A 17,066-nucleotide genomic window follows, 5' to 3' on the forward strand; every position below is an offset into this window, starting at 1 on the left:
ATAAGATTACATTGATCCAAATGCCAGAGAAAGAACGTTATGTTTTCAGTGAAGTTTTAAAACTATCAACATTGGAAGACAACCGAATGTGTACTGGCAAATAAGAGCAAGAGTACCTCTACTGTATATTGCTTATACAGCATCCATGAGAATGTGCAATCTAAAAATAATCATTGTATAATGAAGCTTGTGCAGATGACAATCTAATCTGGAAGCCATGATTTAATGTTAATGTTAATGTTAAAAAAAACCCTCTTTTTATTTATTTATTTTTTTTTACATAATAGTGACTATACTGTGCACACACCCATTTATTCTAAGCACAGGCTATATAGGAATATAAATCCCTTAACAATGTCTAGACTTAACAGCTGAAAAGAAACCTCCACTCTGAAACACTTTAAATATGTTTAAATTGAAATACGTGCTAAATAGGTGGGTAGTGCTGTATGTTTGTGATTCCTGTGATTAATTAGGTGCACTAATATGATAGTGATATTGTTATTGCTAGCGATAATAGGAGAAAAAAGTTTCACTAATCTCAAACATAAGGGATAACAGTCAGGTTTTGCTCCTAAAAACAAATTGCACAAGAGTTTCTTTTCCCATCATTTTCCAGCAACGTTCAACGTCATATTAATGACGAATCCAACGTGAAAGTAGTGGAGACGCTGGTGCAAATGTTGGGCTGCGATTCAGCTATACGATGCTGAGTTACAGCAGAGACTCTGCTTGGCTCAGAGTGATCTTTCAGATGATGAGTGTGATGGTGTTGATGGTGGCATTAGCATGAAAGTTGAAGCTTTGGAAGCTGATCTGTTTGAGCTGATGCATCGCTCTCTTTAGGTAGATCCCACTACACCATCCGCAGGTACAGTTGTGCTCATAAATTTACGAATAAGCTGTTTCACATAACAGATGTTTACATATAATCCAACAGGCACAATAATAACTGAATTTACACAAATGTACTAGTTCAAAAGTTTACATATGCTCGGTTATTAATACCGTGTGTCGTTACCTGGATAATCAACGACATGATGTGTTTATGTTTTGTGAGAGTTGATCACGAGTCACTTGTTTGTCCCGAGCAGTTAAACTGCCCACTGTTCTTCAGAAAAATCCTCCAGGTCCTGCACATTCTTTACTTTTCCAGCATCTTCTGCATATCTGACCCCTTTCCAGCAGAGTTTATATGATGTTCAGATCCATCTTTTCACACTGAGGACGTCTGAGGGTCTCGTACACGACTATTACAAAAGGTGCAAACGTTCACTGATGCTCAAGAGGACAACACGATACATTAAGAGACAGGGGGGTGTAAACTTTTGAGCAGAATGATCTTTTGTTAAATTGTTATTATTTTGTCTTCTGGGAAACATGTAAACATCTTATGTAGCTTATGAAGGGCAGAAATAAATGAACAAAAATAAGATCTTTAAGCAAAATAATAAATATTTACACCAATCATCCTGTTCAAAAGTTTACACCCCCCTGGCTCTTAATGTATCCTGTTGGCTTCTGTAATGGCAGTGCAAAAACAAAAAAGATTACATGATACAGATTTACATGAAACAATGAACATTTAGGTGTTTTCATCGCCTTAACATAACTGATCCTAATAATATTAAGCTAATGAGTGGCCTGAGTTGTTCTCCAGGATCATATGTGGGCTCTAAGGTGACAAAACCATGGCAACAACAATAAACGCCCCCTACAACATGAGAGTTTTTTTATTCTGATTTGTATCCAATGTGTACATCTGAAACACGTGAAAAGAAATATAAAGCCTGTGATCAAAAGAATCACTCAGCTGTTCACATTACACGTGTTTTTTTCCCTGTAAAAGCTGCTCTGTATGGGGTGATGGGAGGACGGTGGGCGGAGAAAGGGGCTGATCATTGGCGGCTTCCTATTAGCTGAGCGGCTCATAACGCGATATGGACGGAAAGAAAAACAGGTGCAAACCACCGCGTTATTGAGAAGCACGAGCTGGAATCTTCATCTGCGGGGATGTTGGACCTGGGTGCGGGGTGGAACCTGTCGTTCGCCGGTTGCGGGTTTTTAGGGATTTACCACCTCGGGGTGTCCAGCTGCCTCCTGGAGCGCGCGCCTTTCCTCGTCCACCGAGCCAACAAGATTTACGGAGCCTCAGCTGGAGCTCTCAATGCAGCTGTGCTCACCAGCGGTGTATGTTTAGGTATACTGTACACACACACACACACACACACACACACACACACACACACACACACACACACACACATTTTGAAAGAGTAACACATAGGGATCTTCTGCGTCCTTGTTTAAAATCCATTACAGAAACATCACACAAACTTCACACGTGATCAATCACATTTTCACGCTTTAATACATATTTTTGTAAATGTGTACTAATTTTCGTGATTTTCGCATGTTAATGTTTATTTGTTTAATTCTCATTTTAAATGTATTTTCATTTGAATTCTTCACATCCTGTACAGTGCATGTGGAGTTATTGGATGTGATTTTGTTTTCCAGATTCATCCAGATTTTATTTTCACTTGATTTTTCACATGTAGTGCATGTTTTTACTTTTAGCACGTGATGTTCCCCTCATGATCCATTAATGTATATGTTCATCATGTGAAATTACTATTATTATTATTATTATTATTATTATTATTATTATTATTATTATTATTATTTACGTGTTTGCTTTTCCATGCAGGGCATGTGGTTTTATTTTTCCACTTTGTTTTTTTTTTCTCCCACATGATTCCTTTATTTTCACATGTTCATTCATTCATTCATTTTTTTTTTTTTACATATAGCCTATGGGGTTTTTTGGTCCTATTATTGTGGGTAGTTTATCCTTGTGAGTAGCTTATCCTTGTGGGTAGTTTATCCTTGTGAGTAGCTTATCCTTTTGGGTAGTTTTATTGTTGTGGGTAGTTTATCCTTGTTGGTAGTTTATCCTTGTGGGTAGTTTATCCTTGTGAGTAGCTTATCCTTGTGGGTAGTTTATCCTTGTGAGTAGCTTATCCTTGTGGGTAGTTTATCCTTGTGGGTAGTTTATCCTTGTGAGTAGCTTATCCTTGTGGGTAGTTTATCCTTGTGGGTAGTTTATCCTTGTGAGTAGCTTATCCTTGTGGGTAGTTTATCCTTGTGGGTAGTTTATCCTTGTGGGTAGTTTATCCTTGTGAGTAGCTTATCCTTGTGGGTAGTTTATCCTTGTGAGTAGCTTATCCTTGTGGGTAGTTTATCCTTGTGGGTAGTTTATCCTTGTGGGTAGTTTATCCTTGTGAGTAGCTTATCCTTGTGGGTAGTTTATCCTTGTGAGTAGCTTATCCTTGTGGGTAGTTTATCCTTGTGGGTAGTTTATCCTTGTGAGTAGCTTATCCTTGTGGGTAGTTTATCCTTGTGAGTAGCTTATCCTTTTGGGTAGTTTTATTGTTGTGGGTAGTTTATCCTTGTTGGTAGTTTATCCTTGCGGGTAGTTTATCCTTGTGAGTAGCTTATCCTTGTGGGTAGTTTATCCTTGTGGGTAGTTTATTCTTGTGGGTAGTTTATCCTTGTGAGTAGTTTATCCTTGTGGGTAGTTTATCCTTGTGAGTAGCTTATCCTTTTGGGTAGTTTTATTGTTGTGGGTAGTTTATCCTTGTTGGTAGTTTATCCTTGCGGGTAGTTTATCCTTGTGAGTAGCTTATCCTTGTGGATAGTTTATCCTTGTGGGTAGTTTATTCTTGTGGGTAGTTTATCCTTGTGAGTAGCTTATCCTTGTGGGTGGTTTTATTGTTGTGGGTAGTTTATCCTTGTGGGAGTTTTATTGTTGCGGGTAGCTTATCCTTGTGGGTACTTTATCCTTGTGGGTAGTTTATTATTGTGAGTAGCTAATCCTTGTGGGTAGTTTATTGTTGTGGGTAGTTTATCCTTGTAGGTAGTTTATTCCTGTGAGTAGCTTACCTTGTGGGTAGTTTATACTTGTATGTTTTCATGTTGCAGAAAAATGTTGTGGGAACGTGATCGACGTTGCTAAGGAGGCCCGGAAGCGCAACCTTGGCCCTCTGCATCCCACGTTCAACCTAGTCAAAGTGATGCGCTTGGGCCTTCAGCGAGACCTGCCTGAAGACGCACATACACTCGTCAGCGGCAAACTGTGTGTGTCTCTCACACGCGTCAGTGATGGGGAGAACGTGCTAGTCTCTGAGTTTAACTCCAAAGATGAGCTCATTCAGGTGAGGGAGCCTTGTCAGTGGAGACAGAGAGATTTCACTGTGATCATAAAACTTACAGTCGAGTGCAATTTTTTTGTTACCATTAGGACAAAACAAACAGGGCAGAGAAGTTTAATTCTAGTGACAATACATTGAGTATGTTCACTGCAAGTGAAACTATCTTGAATATACAGGTGTATCTTGAACGTATGCAATATTTCTCATTATTCGATTGCAATAAAACGTACAAGAATAATAGGCCTGTTTCTAGACTTTCTAGACTGGAAAAGCTTCCTCTTGTTTATTTATCAGATAATTTTGCCTTATTGCCAGCATTTATTTATTAGTTGAACTTATGTAACATGGATTTTTTTTTTTTTTTTAATGTATCATAATTTTTTTTTCTCTTATTCCCAGGCACTCATCTGTAGCAGTTTCATCCCTGTTTTTTGTGGTCTGTTCCCTCCTGCCTTCCGTGGAGTCGTAAGTGTCAATAGTTGTAGCTAAACTCATTTTAAACCAAAAATAATGCCTTTCATGTTGCATATGATTGCTTACGGTGCTATTACACTCGGCTACTGCCTGAGGATTTATGTGCTTGATATGAGAGCTTTCTGTGTTGGAGAAATGAGTCACTAGGGGTCATGTATCAGGCCACATTACCACGTTTCATTGGCAGGTTTGGATGAGCTTATTATGCTAAGTAGGATTTGTATCTATGGGCTTTTGAGCACAAGAAGTTCTTTAAAAATGATCAAGTCATTTGCATGCCGGTCTCTCAGAGCACTCTGCCCTCCTCCCCGAGTGTGTGTCCTCGCTGTACATTGTGTACTAGAAAGTGCTGGAACACAGCCAAGGTCTTTTTCAGGACTCTGGGTGGGTTGCAGATCGATGTATACAAATAACTCCTCCTTAACTAGGGGTCACATGGGTTCAAAACATCCAACTAGACAGTTTTGAACAAAACCTTGGTATATCTACAGTTGAATGCAAAAGTTTGCACTCACCCTGTAGTTTCTAAAGAAAAAAATATTTTAAGTTCAAAATGAAGCTCATCAACCCTTTAAAAAAATAACAAAAGCAAGAGTTTATTTTTAAACTTCCGTATCTCCGCACATGATTTGACAAAGTCAGTGTATGACAGTTATACCGGAAATAGAGAGTGAATATTACAACTGAGAGGCACGCAAATCTGTTTAGCAGATTTGAAAGACATTAGCGGTATTTAATAAAGGTAATGGAATGGCATACAAGTTATGTAAGGAGTAAAACCCTTGGGGGCATGCTGTTATAGGAAAAGAATCAACACTGGGTGGTGTGATGTGTCTCGATACTGAAGCGGAGCTACTGCGGAGCTAATTTCTAATTACAGCACATGAAAAAATTGTTTTATTCCTCTTGTATCACGACAATTTGGTTATTTCTTTAAAAAAAAAATACACATCCTAATTTTTATCCATTTATGGTTGCATTTAGTGTTGTGGAATGTCCAGGAAACTTGTAAGTTCCTGTTACCGTGTTCTATAAATAATTGTCCTAACGTTTATTTGACGTTATAACAGCTAATGTGACCGTCCTCTATCCTGAAGACTTTCTCATGGCGAAAAACCTAAAGCTACAGCGTTACCTCTGATAACAATAGCACTGGAGACTCCTTTCATAATATCTAAATAAAAGTTTCCTTCCAGACGACTGTTTCTATTTCCTTTATTATTATGATTCAATGATTGTATTATCCACCATACACGACGCTGTGTAAGTTGTTACTACGGAAACGTTATCGTATTATTATAAACCTTGCAGCCAGAACTACTGTCAGAGCTGCTGTTATAGAAAATTAATAAACACCTCCTAGAACGGCCAAGCAGAATTCAGCCATGCTGTGGTATCATAGGGGTATATTTATTTCCCATTCAAAACAGCAAATGTCAATGTTTGCATTTTCACTACTAACATCTTAACATTTAACCTTAATAATGAAGAAACCTAACACTCAGAGTTTTGTTGGCATAAATTAAACTTCATTTAGTCCTAGGGGTGTGCAAACTTTTGTACGAAGCTATAGTAGCTCCAGTGAAGAAGAACAGGTTTCAGTTCTATATCTGGACTTTAGACAGACATTGTTTGATATCAGTGCCATGTTGCGTGCCAACTCCCATGCCAGCATGTCATTATGACCGGTTATACCAAGGAAATAAAATGAGGGTCATTGTTTCTCTCTCTCTCTCTCTCTCTCTCTCACACACACACACACACACACACACACACACTCTCACTCTCACTCACTCTCACACACACACACACACATATACTCTCACTCACACTCACTCACACACACACACTCTCACTCTAACTCACACACACACACACTCTCACTCACTCTCACACACACACACACACACAGTAGCACTTTGGGTTCAGGAGGAAGGGAAGCCGTATTGTTTAGTTTGTATATGTACTGTGTTTTAATAATGACTTTGAAGACTTTCCTGGACTGAAATATGTTTTTCTTCTGCAGCTATCTGAATAACAAGTGAATTTATATTGGTTAAAAGCGAAAATGGAGAAATTCCCTAAAATGATTGTCTAAAAACAACTTCTATTAATTGATATTTATTCATTTATCATGTAATAAACAAATGATACAGCTGAGATCATACATTTATATATGACTTGCAGAATCTGCAAAATGTTAATATTTAAAAAAATAAAATAATTAAGTTGTTTCCATTTTTTAGGAATAAAATGGTATTTAGTTATTTATTTAGTCACATATGTTTACATACAGCGGTGCTTGAATGTTTGTGAACCCTTTAGAATGTTCTATATATCTGCATGAATCAGATCAGATTGTCACATGAGTCCTAAAAGTAGACAAAGAGATCCCAATTAAACAAACGAGACAAAATATTATTCTTGGTTGTTTATTTAATGAGGAAAATAATCCAATATTACATATCTGTGACTGGCAAAAGTATGTGAAACATTAGGGTTAATTTGAAGGTGAAATTAGAATAAAAAAACAACAACATTTATTTAAAGAACAGGGATCTATCAGAGTCTGATCTTGTTTGTGGAAGTGTATCATGGCATGAAGAAAGGAGAATTCTGAGGACCTCAGAAAAAGAGTTGTTGATGCTCATCAGGCTGGAAAAGGTTACAAACCCATCTCTAAAGAGTTTAGACTTCACCATTCCACAGTCAGTTAAATTGTGGTCAAATGGAGGAAATTCAAGACCATTGCTATACTCCCTAGGAGTGATCGACCAACAAAGACCACTCCAAGAGCAAGACACGTAATGGTCCGCAAAGGAACCCAGGATAACTTCTAAGCATCAAAAGTCCTCTCTCAATTTGTCTAATGTTAATGTTCATGGGTCCACCATCAGGAGAACACTGAACAACAATGGTGTGTATGGCAGGGTCGCAAGGAGAAAACTACTGCTCTCCAAAAGAACATTGCTGCTCTTCTGCAGTTTGCTAAAGATCACGTGGGCAAGCCAGAAGGCTATTGGAAAAAATGTTTTGTGGACAGATGAGACCAAAATAGAAATTTGGTTTAAAAGAGAAGCTTTATGTTTGGAGAGAACACTGCATTCCAACATAAGAACCTTATCCCATCTGTGAAACATGGTGGTGGTAGTGTATTGGTTTGCGTCTGTTTTGCTGCATCTGGGCCAGGACGACTCGCCATCATTGATGGAACAATGAATCTGAATTATACCAGCAAATTGTCAAGGAAAATATCAGAACATCTGTCTGTGAACTGAATCTCAAGTGAAAGTGAGTCATGTGGCAAGACAACAACCCTAAACACACGAGTCGTTCTACCAAAGAACGGTTAATAATAACTGAATTTACACAAATGAACCAGTTCAAAAGTTTACACACGCTCGATTATTAATCCCGTGTGTCGTTACCTGAATGATCAGCGACTGTGTTTATGTTCTGTGAGAGTTCTTCATGAGTCCATTGTTTGTCGTGAGCAGTTAAACTGCCTACTGTTCTTCAGAAAAATCCTCCAGGTCCTGCACATTCTTTACTTTTAATCTTCTGCATATTTGACCCCTTTTTTATATAAATGTTGAGATCCATCTTTTCACACTGAGGTCAACCGAGGGACTCGTACACTGTTAACTAAACTATTACAAAAGGTGCAAACATTCACTGATGCCCAAGAAGGCAACACGATACATTAAGAGCCAGGGGGGTGTAAACTTTCGAACAAGATAATCTGTGTAAATTGTTATTATTTTGTCTTCTGGAAAACATGTAAATATTTTATGTAGCTTATTCAGGGCAGTACTAAATTTTTATTAAAATGCCATTTTTATGATCTCTCATATTTTTTTTAATCATGAACATTTTGCAGATTCTGTAAGTCTTGTGTAACATTATGAGCTCAAGTGTAAAAACATCAACAGAATAATTATTACAATACTATGTCTGTATTTATAGCCTCCATTAGCCCTTTTTTGCAGCCACGTGTGTAAAACCGGCTTCTTATCTCCCTGTTGTGATCTTTCCATAAAGCCAAGGCAGGATTATACAGTTAAAAACAAAGCTTTCTACATTGTTTTAGGGGAAATGCATTCAAGTTTAGCACTCTCTCCTTTTTTTCTCTGTCTACACAGAGGTATGTTGATGGTGGGATGAGCAATAATCTGCCCCAGTCTGAGATGAAGAACACCATCTCCATCTCACCATTCTCTGGAGAAAGCGACATTTGCCCCAAGGACAATTCCAGTAGTTTCCACGAACTGCGTTTCACCAACACTAGCATTCAGGTCAACTGGGGAAACGTCTGCAGGCTCAGCAAAGTGTTCTTCCCTCCCGAGCCTACGGTAAGAGTGCCGCAGGAGCCATCCTCCTCTCCCTCGTCCTCCTCTTCCTCCTCCACTCCACTCATCCCTTCACTGTACAGATGCCAGCATGTGCAAAGTGTCCGAGTTACACAAGAGGAAGTTAAAATCCGCATGCTTACGATGGTCTCGGTGTATGAGTAATGCAACCGCGCATGTTTATGTTTAGAACAGAAAACATTTATACATTTTTTTCACTAAAAATGACAAAAATATCTTCAGATTTTTTTTTATAGATTATTCTATATAAGGTATTCCACAAAGAACATCTTCTATTCCACAAAGAATATCTGATATAAAGTTCAGAAAGAAAGAAAAAAACATACAATGATAATAGTAATCTCTGTGCACTGTGTTGTGTCTCTTATTACAGGTAATGGCGGAGCTGTGTCAGCACGGGTATAAAGATGCTCTACGATTCCTCGAGGACAACAGTGAGTCATTTCCTCGAAATGGAAATACATATAAATTGCTTACATGTGAATCCATATACATTTTTAGTGGGAAAATATTTCTTTGTATATTGTTTAACTGTGTATTAGTTAAAAAATTGAAGTAACTTACACACCAACGGGACAGGGCGATAGAGTGTTAAAAAGCTGTCCATTAGAGACTAATCATGAATTATTTCCTAGTTGCAAAGTAAGGAATAAATCACCTGGAGGCATGACGTTATAGGAAAATAACGAGCGATGGTGTGGTGTGATGGAGATCCAACACATCCAACATGGACTGGAGTTAGCGTTCTAGCAGCACATCACAATTTAACAACAATTACAGTTTTGGATTATTTTTTTTTAAAGAATGACACGTCATGCTTCTTAGCTGTTTTATAGCAGTCACCAGCCTCTCTGGTTTTCTCTCTCATGAAGTTAGTAAGACAAAATAAATGGCAGCTTGTCACATTACAGAGAACACCGGAAAGTGCAAACTCCTCCGTCTTGAAGAGTTTCCCATGGAGGAAAACTTGTAACAGAACCTCTGACTATTCAATTCAATTCAGTTTTATTTGTATAGCGCTTTTTACGAGACATTGTCTCAAAGCAGCTTTATAGAAATATATAAACATTGTATACAGATATTAAAAGTGCGAATTTATCCCAAATGAGCGAGCCGGTGGTGAGGAAAAACTCCGTAGGATGTTAAAAGGAAGAAACCTTGAGAGGAACCAGACTCAGAAAGGAACCCGTCCTTACCTGAGTAACAACGGATAGTGTGAAAAAGTTCATTATGGATTTATATGAAGTCTGTAAATAAGACTATTATAAAATGCTAACACTGGAGACTCTTTCCATAAATGTTAAATACACTACTCCTTATTCTTTAAATAAACGTTACTGCTGGCTTATTAACGATTATATGCTTTCCCATGTTAATAGCACATTTAGATGATGTACTGTACAACTACTGTCAGAGCTGTGGTTAGAGAAAATTCAAAAACACCTTCTGACCAATCACAATCGTGAATGTCACATTCGGTGTTCGAACTGTGTCAAAATTCTTGTCGCACCACCACCAAAACCCCTCCCCACTCTCCCACATACCACAACCCCCAAAAATGTGTCTGACCCGTACTAGATAAACTAAGTTAATGTACTAAATAAACATTTCTGTTTTTCAAAATCCTGAAGTCCACTGTGACATGTTCTCCGAAAGCAGTTGAAGTAATTGTTGAACATTTCAAAATAAAATCTCAGGCAACCCATTCTGAATTAAACGACTAGGTCATTTTGAACCTAGCACCTTGAAGGTGTTACTAGATACAAAAGTACATAGTTGTTTAATTCAGAATGGGAGATTTTATTTATTTTTTTGTGTGATAGTGAGCTAACATAGCGTTAGATAAAGAAAGACTACTTGCACATTGTCATGGATATGCAGGAACTAGCCCGGACTACGACTCCCAGCAGCCACTCCTACGTCACATGACTGGTTTCACCTGATTCACTTTTTTGGTTAATCAGCGTGACTATTTAAGTCACACAATTTAAGTCACATTGGTCGTCTTGCGTTCTTTGTCTTTATGTGCGTGCCTTGTTTCCATGTTTATGTTTTGAGTCATGTGTTAGTGTTTTACAGTGCATCACGTTTTCAGAGTTCATGTATTGTGTTTTATTGCGTTTGTGATTAAATTTTTATCTGCACTCGCACCCGTCTTTACGCGCCATATCTGACACACGTTAAAATTGTAGCCTAACAGCTGTTCGGTTCTGAGATAAATTCTTAGTCATTGTCAATAAATTAGGTAACAAGCAATCATAAAGCAAAGTAGAATTATATCTTACCGGCATCGTGAGGTGAAAATGAGGACCCACTCTGCCAGTGTCACTCAGTCGCTGTCTGTAAATTCCTTCAGAAAACATGAGCGTGTTTAGAGTTTTCAGGCGAAATAAAAAAAGGCTCATTTGGATTACTTATGAAACTGCGACAAATAACAGACAATGTCACATCGTGTCAGCGCAATAATTTGACCAAAAAAATCTGGGTTTATGTTCCTAGTATTCTAGTTTCTATGAAACATCAGGGGACCCACCAATTTAATTGTTTTGGTCGTTATTGGTTAATGAGCCCCCCAACACCCCCCCAAATCGAACACTGTTCACATTCAACAGTTCTGTGGTATAGCAATGAATGAAAGGCAGTAGACTAAGACAGTATGTTAGGAAAGATTAAAACTATTCCATTAACACCGATGATATGATGTCAACCTCAGATCTGCTGCAAGCTGAATGTCCAAAAGTAGATCTGGCCCTGACGCAGGACATGCCCACCTGCTGCTGTGTCACTGAGTCGACGCAGGATTGGATGCTGCGAAGACTCCACCTCCTGGGGGAGCACCACTGGTGGTTGGATGAACACCTTGTCAATTACCTTCCCGCACCCATTAAGAAAGGTGATAAATGCTACAACTAGCTTTATAACTCTATTTTTATTTGTACATGTTAAAGATTTTGTTGTATTATATTACGATATACCGTACGTATCACGTTCATGCATAAGCCTTCATGTTAAATGAAAGTCTCTTCTAACGAAATAAGTACTCAGGACTATTGTTGTTTGAGTTAGTTACTAGGTGTGAGAATGAACGTGGCTAAATGTGTGTTGCAGTGTTCTGTGAGGCGTGTAAAGAGAAGCATGGCTTAATGGCTCTGATCACTGGTCTGTTGCCAGTACGTGTGGCTTCCTACATGCTGATGCCCTACACTCTGCCAGTAGAGTCGGCTTACTCGGCGGTCCAGAGGTCTGTACTACTACTGGTAAACTCAGGCAAACTTAACACCGAAATGTAATGCAGTACTGGACTGTTCTGTGCTTCCTTTCTACTTGTTCACCAGGGTCTACTCTTTGCTCACAATTCACAGCAGTCGTTTTTCATGGCCACGCCGCTGTTACTGATATACGTTGCTAGCAGAACACGGCAACAACCACCTTAAGCAGAGTTAAATAAAGTGATCCGTGATGCCCCTGATTGATGAATATTAAGTAGTTTACTCATTTGAGCATCTGTTTCAGTATACCACATAAAACACACTAACATAAATTGTTAGTTTAAATCCCATCATCACCCGTGTTGGGTCCTTGAGCAAGAACCCTTATCCCTCAACTGCTCAGTATCCTGCCTCATAAGTTATAAGTTATAAGTGCCATGGTTATAAAGAGTCTGCCCACCCCTGTTAAAATGGCAGGGTTTTGTGATAATAATTAAATAAATAAATTAAACCAAGATAAATCATATCAGATATTTTTTTTCCCACCCTCAATGTGAAATCATAACGTATATAAAAAAGTGAAAAACAATCAGAAGCATTTTAGGGAAAAATATGAAAAATAAACAAGTTACAATAGACTTGTTGCATAAGTGTGCACATTCAGTGGAACACTGGAACCCTAAACTCATGCTTTGTTGAAGCACGTTTTGAGTTTATTACTCCACTTAGTCTTTTTGGTAAGAGTCTATCAGCGTAGCGCATCTTGACTTGGCAATATTTTCCCACTCTTTCTCGCAAAACTATTCTAGATCAATCAGACTGTAAGGGCATCTCCTGTGCACAGTCCGCTTCAGGTCACCCCACAGAATTTTAGTTGGACTCAGGTCTGGACTCTAGGCCATTCAAAATCATTGATCTATTTTTTGGTTAAGCCATTCCTTTGTTGCTTTGCGTCTCTGTCATGCCGAAAAGTGATATTCCTTTTCATCGTCAGCTTACTAGCAGATACCTGAAGGTTTTGTACTAAAATCGGCTGAAGAAAAGCAGTCCTAAAGCATGATGCTGCCACCACATGTGTATGCTGTTGTTTTTGTGTTGTTGTTTTTTTTTTTTGCACCCAGCAAACCTTTTGGTATTATGGAATGATTATATCTTTTGGAATTGGTCTCATAACGCATGAGAACGCATAGCACTTGACACATACATTTACACTGTAACTGTAAATGTACAAACAATTATAGTTGTAACCTATTGCTCGGTACAGTGGTTGCTATGATTCTTCTACAGTGTACTCAGGATAACATAATATAGAACAATATATAACAAGCAGGTTAATCCTATTAAAATCAACTGTAAATTCTGGATAAGAGATGGTTCATAAGCGAACCTGGAACTAAACTATATTATGTAAGTCAAGTGTGGTTATACAATGTATGTGTTTGCACAAACCCACAGTGGTAGCATTTTAGTGTACCTAATGTAGGAAAATGTAGGCTAGCTTCCTGCTGATGAATATTATATTTAACTATATTAAGATTTTAATATGAATTAATCTGCAGATAGCTAGGTTCTTCCTATCCTAGTACTTCTAGGTACTTCCTAGGGCAGGGGTTCTCAAACTTTTAAAGGGCAAGGCCCCCCAAATAGCATTAACATTTGACCGAGGCCCCCCTTTTGCAAGATGTCTTTAAAACACTTTAAAAATACAGACTTCTGAATATATCCCCCCTTTTTTATTACTAATTACCTCTTTCATCTTTATATTACATTACATTAGGAATGGATTGTGTGTGTGTGTGTGTGTGCGTGTTTGTGTGTGTGGTTGTCTGAGAGTGAGAATCATGTATTTATTTATTTTTCACACCAAATTGTTGAGGCCCCTCGGGCACCCCCTGGCGGTCCCCAAGGAGGCCGCGGCCCCCACTTTGAAAACCACTGGCCTAGGGTATCAAATAATGACTAATACACCCTTAAACACCAACATCATACACATCATACACATGCTCACTACAGTATATGGAATTTACAAGTGTAGAAGCTTTCCTTGGGAGAGAAATAACATAATGTGATAATAGTGTCATCTCAACACTGATCAAAAATACAGTATTTGGACACCTGACTATCACACCTGTACATGCTCTTACCCGACTGGGCAGAGCTTTTACTTGCCTAGTGGGCTAGCTAGTGCATTTTATGGTTTGTCCACCCATGTCTACATCATGTCTCTTCAGTCTGTATTGTACTGCATTAGTCCTGCACTGTTAGAATTTTGGGTTCTGGGTTACTGATCAGAAGGTCGGGGGTTCAAGCCCCAGCGCTGCCAAGCTGCCACTGTGGGGCCCTTGAGCAAGGCCCTTAACTGCTCTCTCTGCTCCAGGGCCGCTGTATCATAGCTGACCCTGCGCTCTGACCCCAACTTCCTGGCATGCTGGTTTATGTGAAGGAAAGAGTTTCACTGTGCATATGTATATGTGACCAATAAAGACTCATTATCATGATCATTACTTTATGTTTTATGCTTTTCTAAAGGTTTGTGGAATGGATTCCAGAGGTGCCTGCTGACACACGCTGGCTTTTTGAGATAGCAGGAAGCGTCTATAGACAGGCCTGGAAAGGAGAATCCTCAAAAGGGTAGGTAAAAGAGAGAACTCCATTAGTTTTTTTTTTTTTTTTTACCAATATCGGAACGCATGTATCATTTTTCACACTCACTTTAATAGTTAGTGATGTTGTGCTGGGAACCAGAGTTTCGAGAAGGTAGGTGAAGCTTGTGTTGTGTTGTTTTCCTGTAGTGATGTCATCAAGAAGCCTTGTTTAGGGATTGTTTTAAGAATGGGTCCAGTTTATCGACGTAAGGAAAGAAGCATTTCTTTAACTCTTTTCACCACTGGCCAAAAAATGTTTTTGGGCGTGCCCAAATGATTAAAAATGTTCAGCGTTGAATTTACTTGCGATGTTACACTCCACAGTAGTGGTTAATGGCTCATATGAAATTAGACACTCATGGCTTTAAGAATTTAAGTTTTCATAAGTATTTATTTTTTTTATTATTATTTTTTTACTAGGTTTAAATTTTATTATTTTATTGTGGAAGTTGTATAATGTGTTTTACTATCAAAAAAACTTTAGTTGTGCTGTCCATTTTATCTCTGTACCAATGTTATTATGGAGTTGTGTGAATTGTTTATTTGTGTTTATATGTATATTTGTGCCCACTGGAGACCTCTAGTGGACATATGAAGCATCAAGAAATAATCCATTTTCAGGATATTTAGCTAAAAAGCTTCAAAAAGCTTTCCCTCATCACTACTTACAGTGATCTTAAAGGAAAACGCCATTATGAAACACATTAAATATATTTATACTGAAATTTTTGTGGTGTCTAGCAATCGGTAGGTGTTGGTAGGTGCTGTATTTTCCTGTGAGAAGTTAGCAGAAATGTGCCAGAGTCACAGAGGGACATGGTTATCGCTAGTGCAGTTACAATAGTGTTTAATAGGAGAGAACAAAAATCAACAATCTGAAACATAAGTGATAACGCTCAGGTTATGCTGTAGGCTCCTAAAAACAAAAGAGCAAGAGCTCACTAAGCATTTTGCAGCAATGTTGAACCTCATCTTTGTGATGTATAGTGGTTCTTACCTGTAGATGGCGCTCCAATAGAAGAAGAACTAGAAGAGGAAGCTTTTATTACAGTACCTGTTCACTTAGTGCTGAATATGAGAAGCAGTAAAAGAGAAAGGTTGAGTTACCCGACCATGTGTATATCGTGTGTTCTTCATATTGTTTTAAAAAAAAATTACGATATTACTGAGAAATCCAATGTAGAAGTAGTGGAGGCGTTGGTGCAAATGCTGGACTCCAGTGTCTGTATCTTGTATTGTTCCTAAATATATTTGTGTTGTGTGTTTGTGTCTTTTCTAGTGGATTTCCATTGCGGCGCTGTGTGACTGGACCACCATCACTGGACCTGCAGCCACCTGACATGCAGCACAACAGACACGCCACTTTTTCTGCCGTTAATTTGCGCGAATACAGCTGGGATTACTCGGGAAGCCCTGAAGACCCAGACAGTCCGTGTACATCTCCTGAACAGATCAACATGTTTGTTGGCTCACAGGACAATTACAAGAGCTGAACGCAAATGGAAGTCTAAAAATGTTGGCGTTTCAGACATCATAAATGTGTGTGAGAGAGACGCGGATTTATGGTGGAGTTTTGGCACAATATCAATTTTCTATTCACCATCTCTAACCAATAACGCTGATCTAAGCTCCCAAGTGCACTTAAAACTAGAGTACATCAAAGTGTCCTGTGAAATAATCAACAAATATTAACAGAATGGTAGCAATTCATGATGGCTGTGACATTTCTACATGCATTTCGAAAGAGAAAACAAGCAACAAATTTTTATCTCAACAGAAATAAGATGTTGGGTAAAAAGTGTTTTCTAAATATATAATTGATTTCTGTGAAACCTAAGTATAATAATATGATTAAAAATATATATCAATTCAACCCCAGAATGATTGGTACCTTTCATGAAATTAAGCAAAACTTTCAATTTTTTGTTATGTTTTTATTATGACCCTGATTATGCTGAATGACATATTTACCTCTTTGTGTATTTTTATATTACCTGACTTGTCAATAACCAGTTTTTATTTCCAGAGTTAGATCAATCAGCTCAGTTAGTAGAAAAATAAACCATTGTTTGGGCAGTGGTGGGCAGTGGTTAAGGCTCTGGGCTGCTTATTAGAAAGTCATGATTTCAAGCCCCAGCATGTTATATAGTGGTT

The 17,066-nt window shown here is 38.3% G+C and overlaps 1 protein-coding gene across 1 annotated transcript; it reads left to right on the forward strand.

The window, feature by feature from the left end:
* The first annotated feature begins 1,922 nt into the window (after positions 1 to 1,922).
* pnpla3 (patatin-like phospholipase domain containing 3) lies at positions 1,923 to 16,785 on the forward strand. The gene is made up of 9 exons (XM_017493703.2): positions 1,923 to 2,200; positions 3,985 to 4,217; positions 4,614 to 4,679; positions 8,831 to 9,040; positions 9,432 to 9,492; positions 11,772 to 11,951; positions 12,167 to 12,299; positions 14,797 to 14,898; positions 16,192 to 16,785. Exons 1-9 carry the CDS (start codon positions 2,014 to 2,016, stop codon positions 16,403 to 16,405), a joined length of 1,386 nt encoding a protein of 461 aa, XP_017349192.1. The 5' UTR covers positions 1,923 to 2,013; the 3' UTR covers positions 16,406 to 16,785.
* The last annotated feature ends 281 nt before the right edge of the window (positions 16,786 to 17,066 follow it).

This window comes from Ictalurus punctatus, chromosome 19 (assembly GCF_001660625.3).
Source record: "Ictalurus punctatus breed USDA103 chromosome 19, Coco_2.0, whole genome shotgun sequence".
In the NCBI taxonomy this organism is placed as follows: Eukaryota; Metazoa; Chordata; class Actinopteri; order Siluriformes; family Ictaluridae; genus Ictalurus; species Ictalurus punctatus.

What these genes read in the sequence shown, in the direction of transcription:
- pnpla3 (XM_017493703.2), top strand. Translation starts at nt 2,014, where the DNA reads ATGTTGGACCTGGGTGCGGGGTGGAACCTGTCGTTCGCCGGTTGCGGG. An exon ending in TCTTCCCTCCCGAGCCTACG is followed by an intron (nt 9,041 to 9,431) that starts GTAAGAGTGCCG and finishes CTCTTATTACAG; the next exon opens with GTAATGGCGGAGCTGTGTCA. An exon ending in TCCCGCACCCATTAAGAAAG is followed by an intron (nt 11,952 to 12,166) that starts GTGATAAATGCT and finishes TGTGTGTTGCAG; the next exon opens with TGTTCTGTGAGGCGTGTAAA.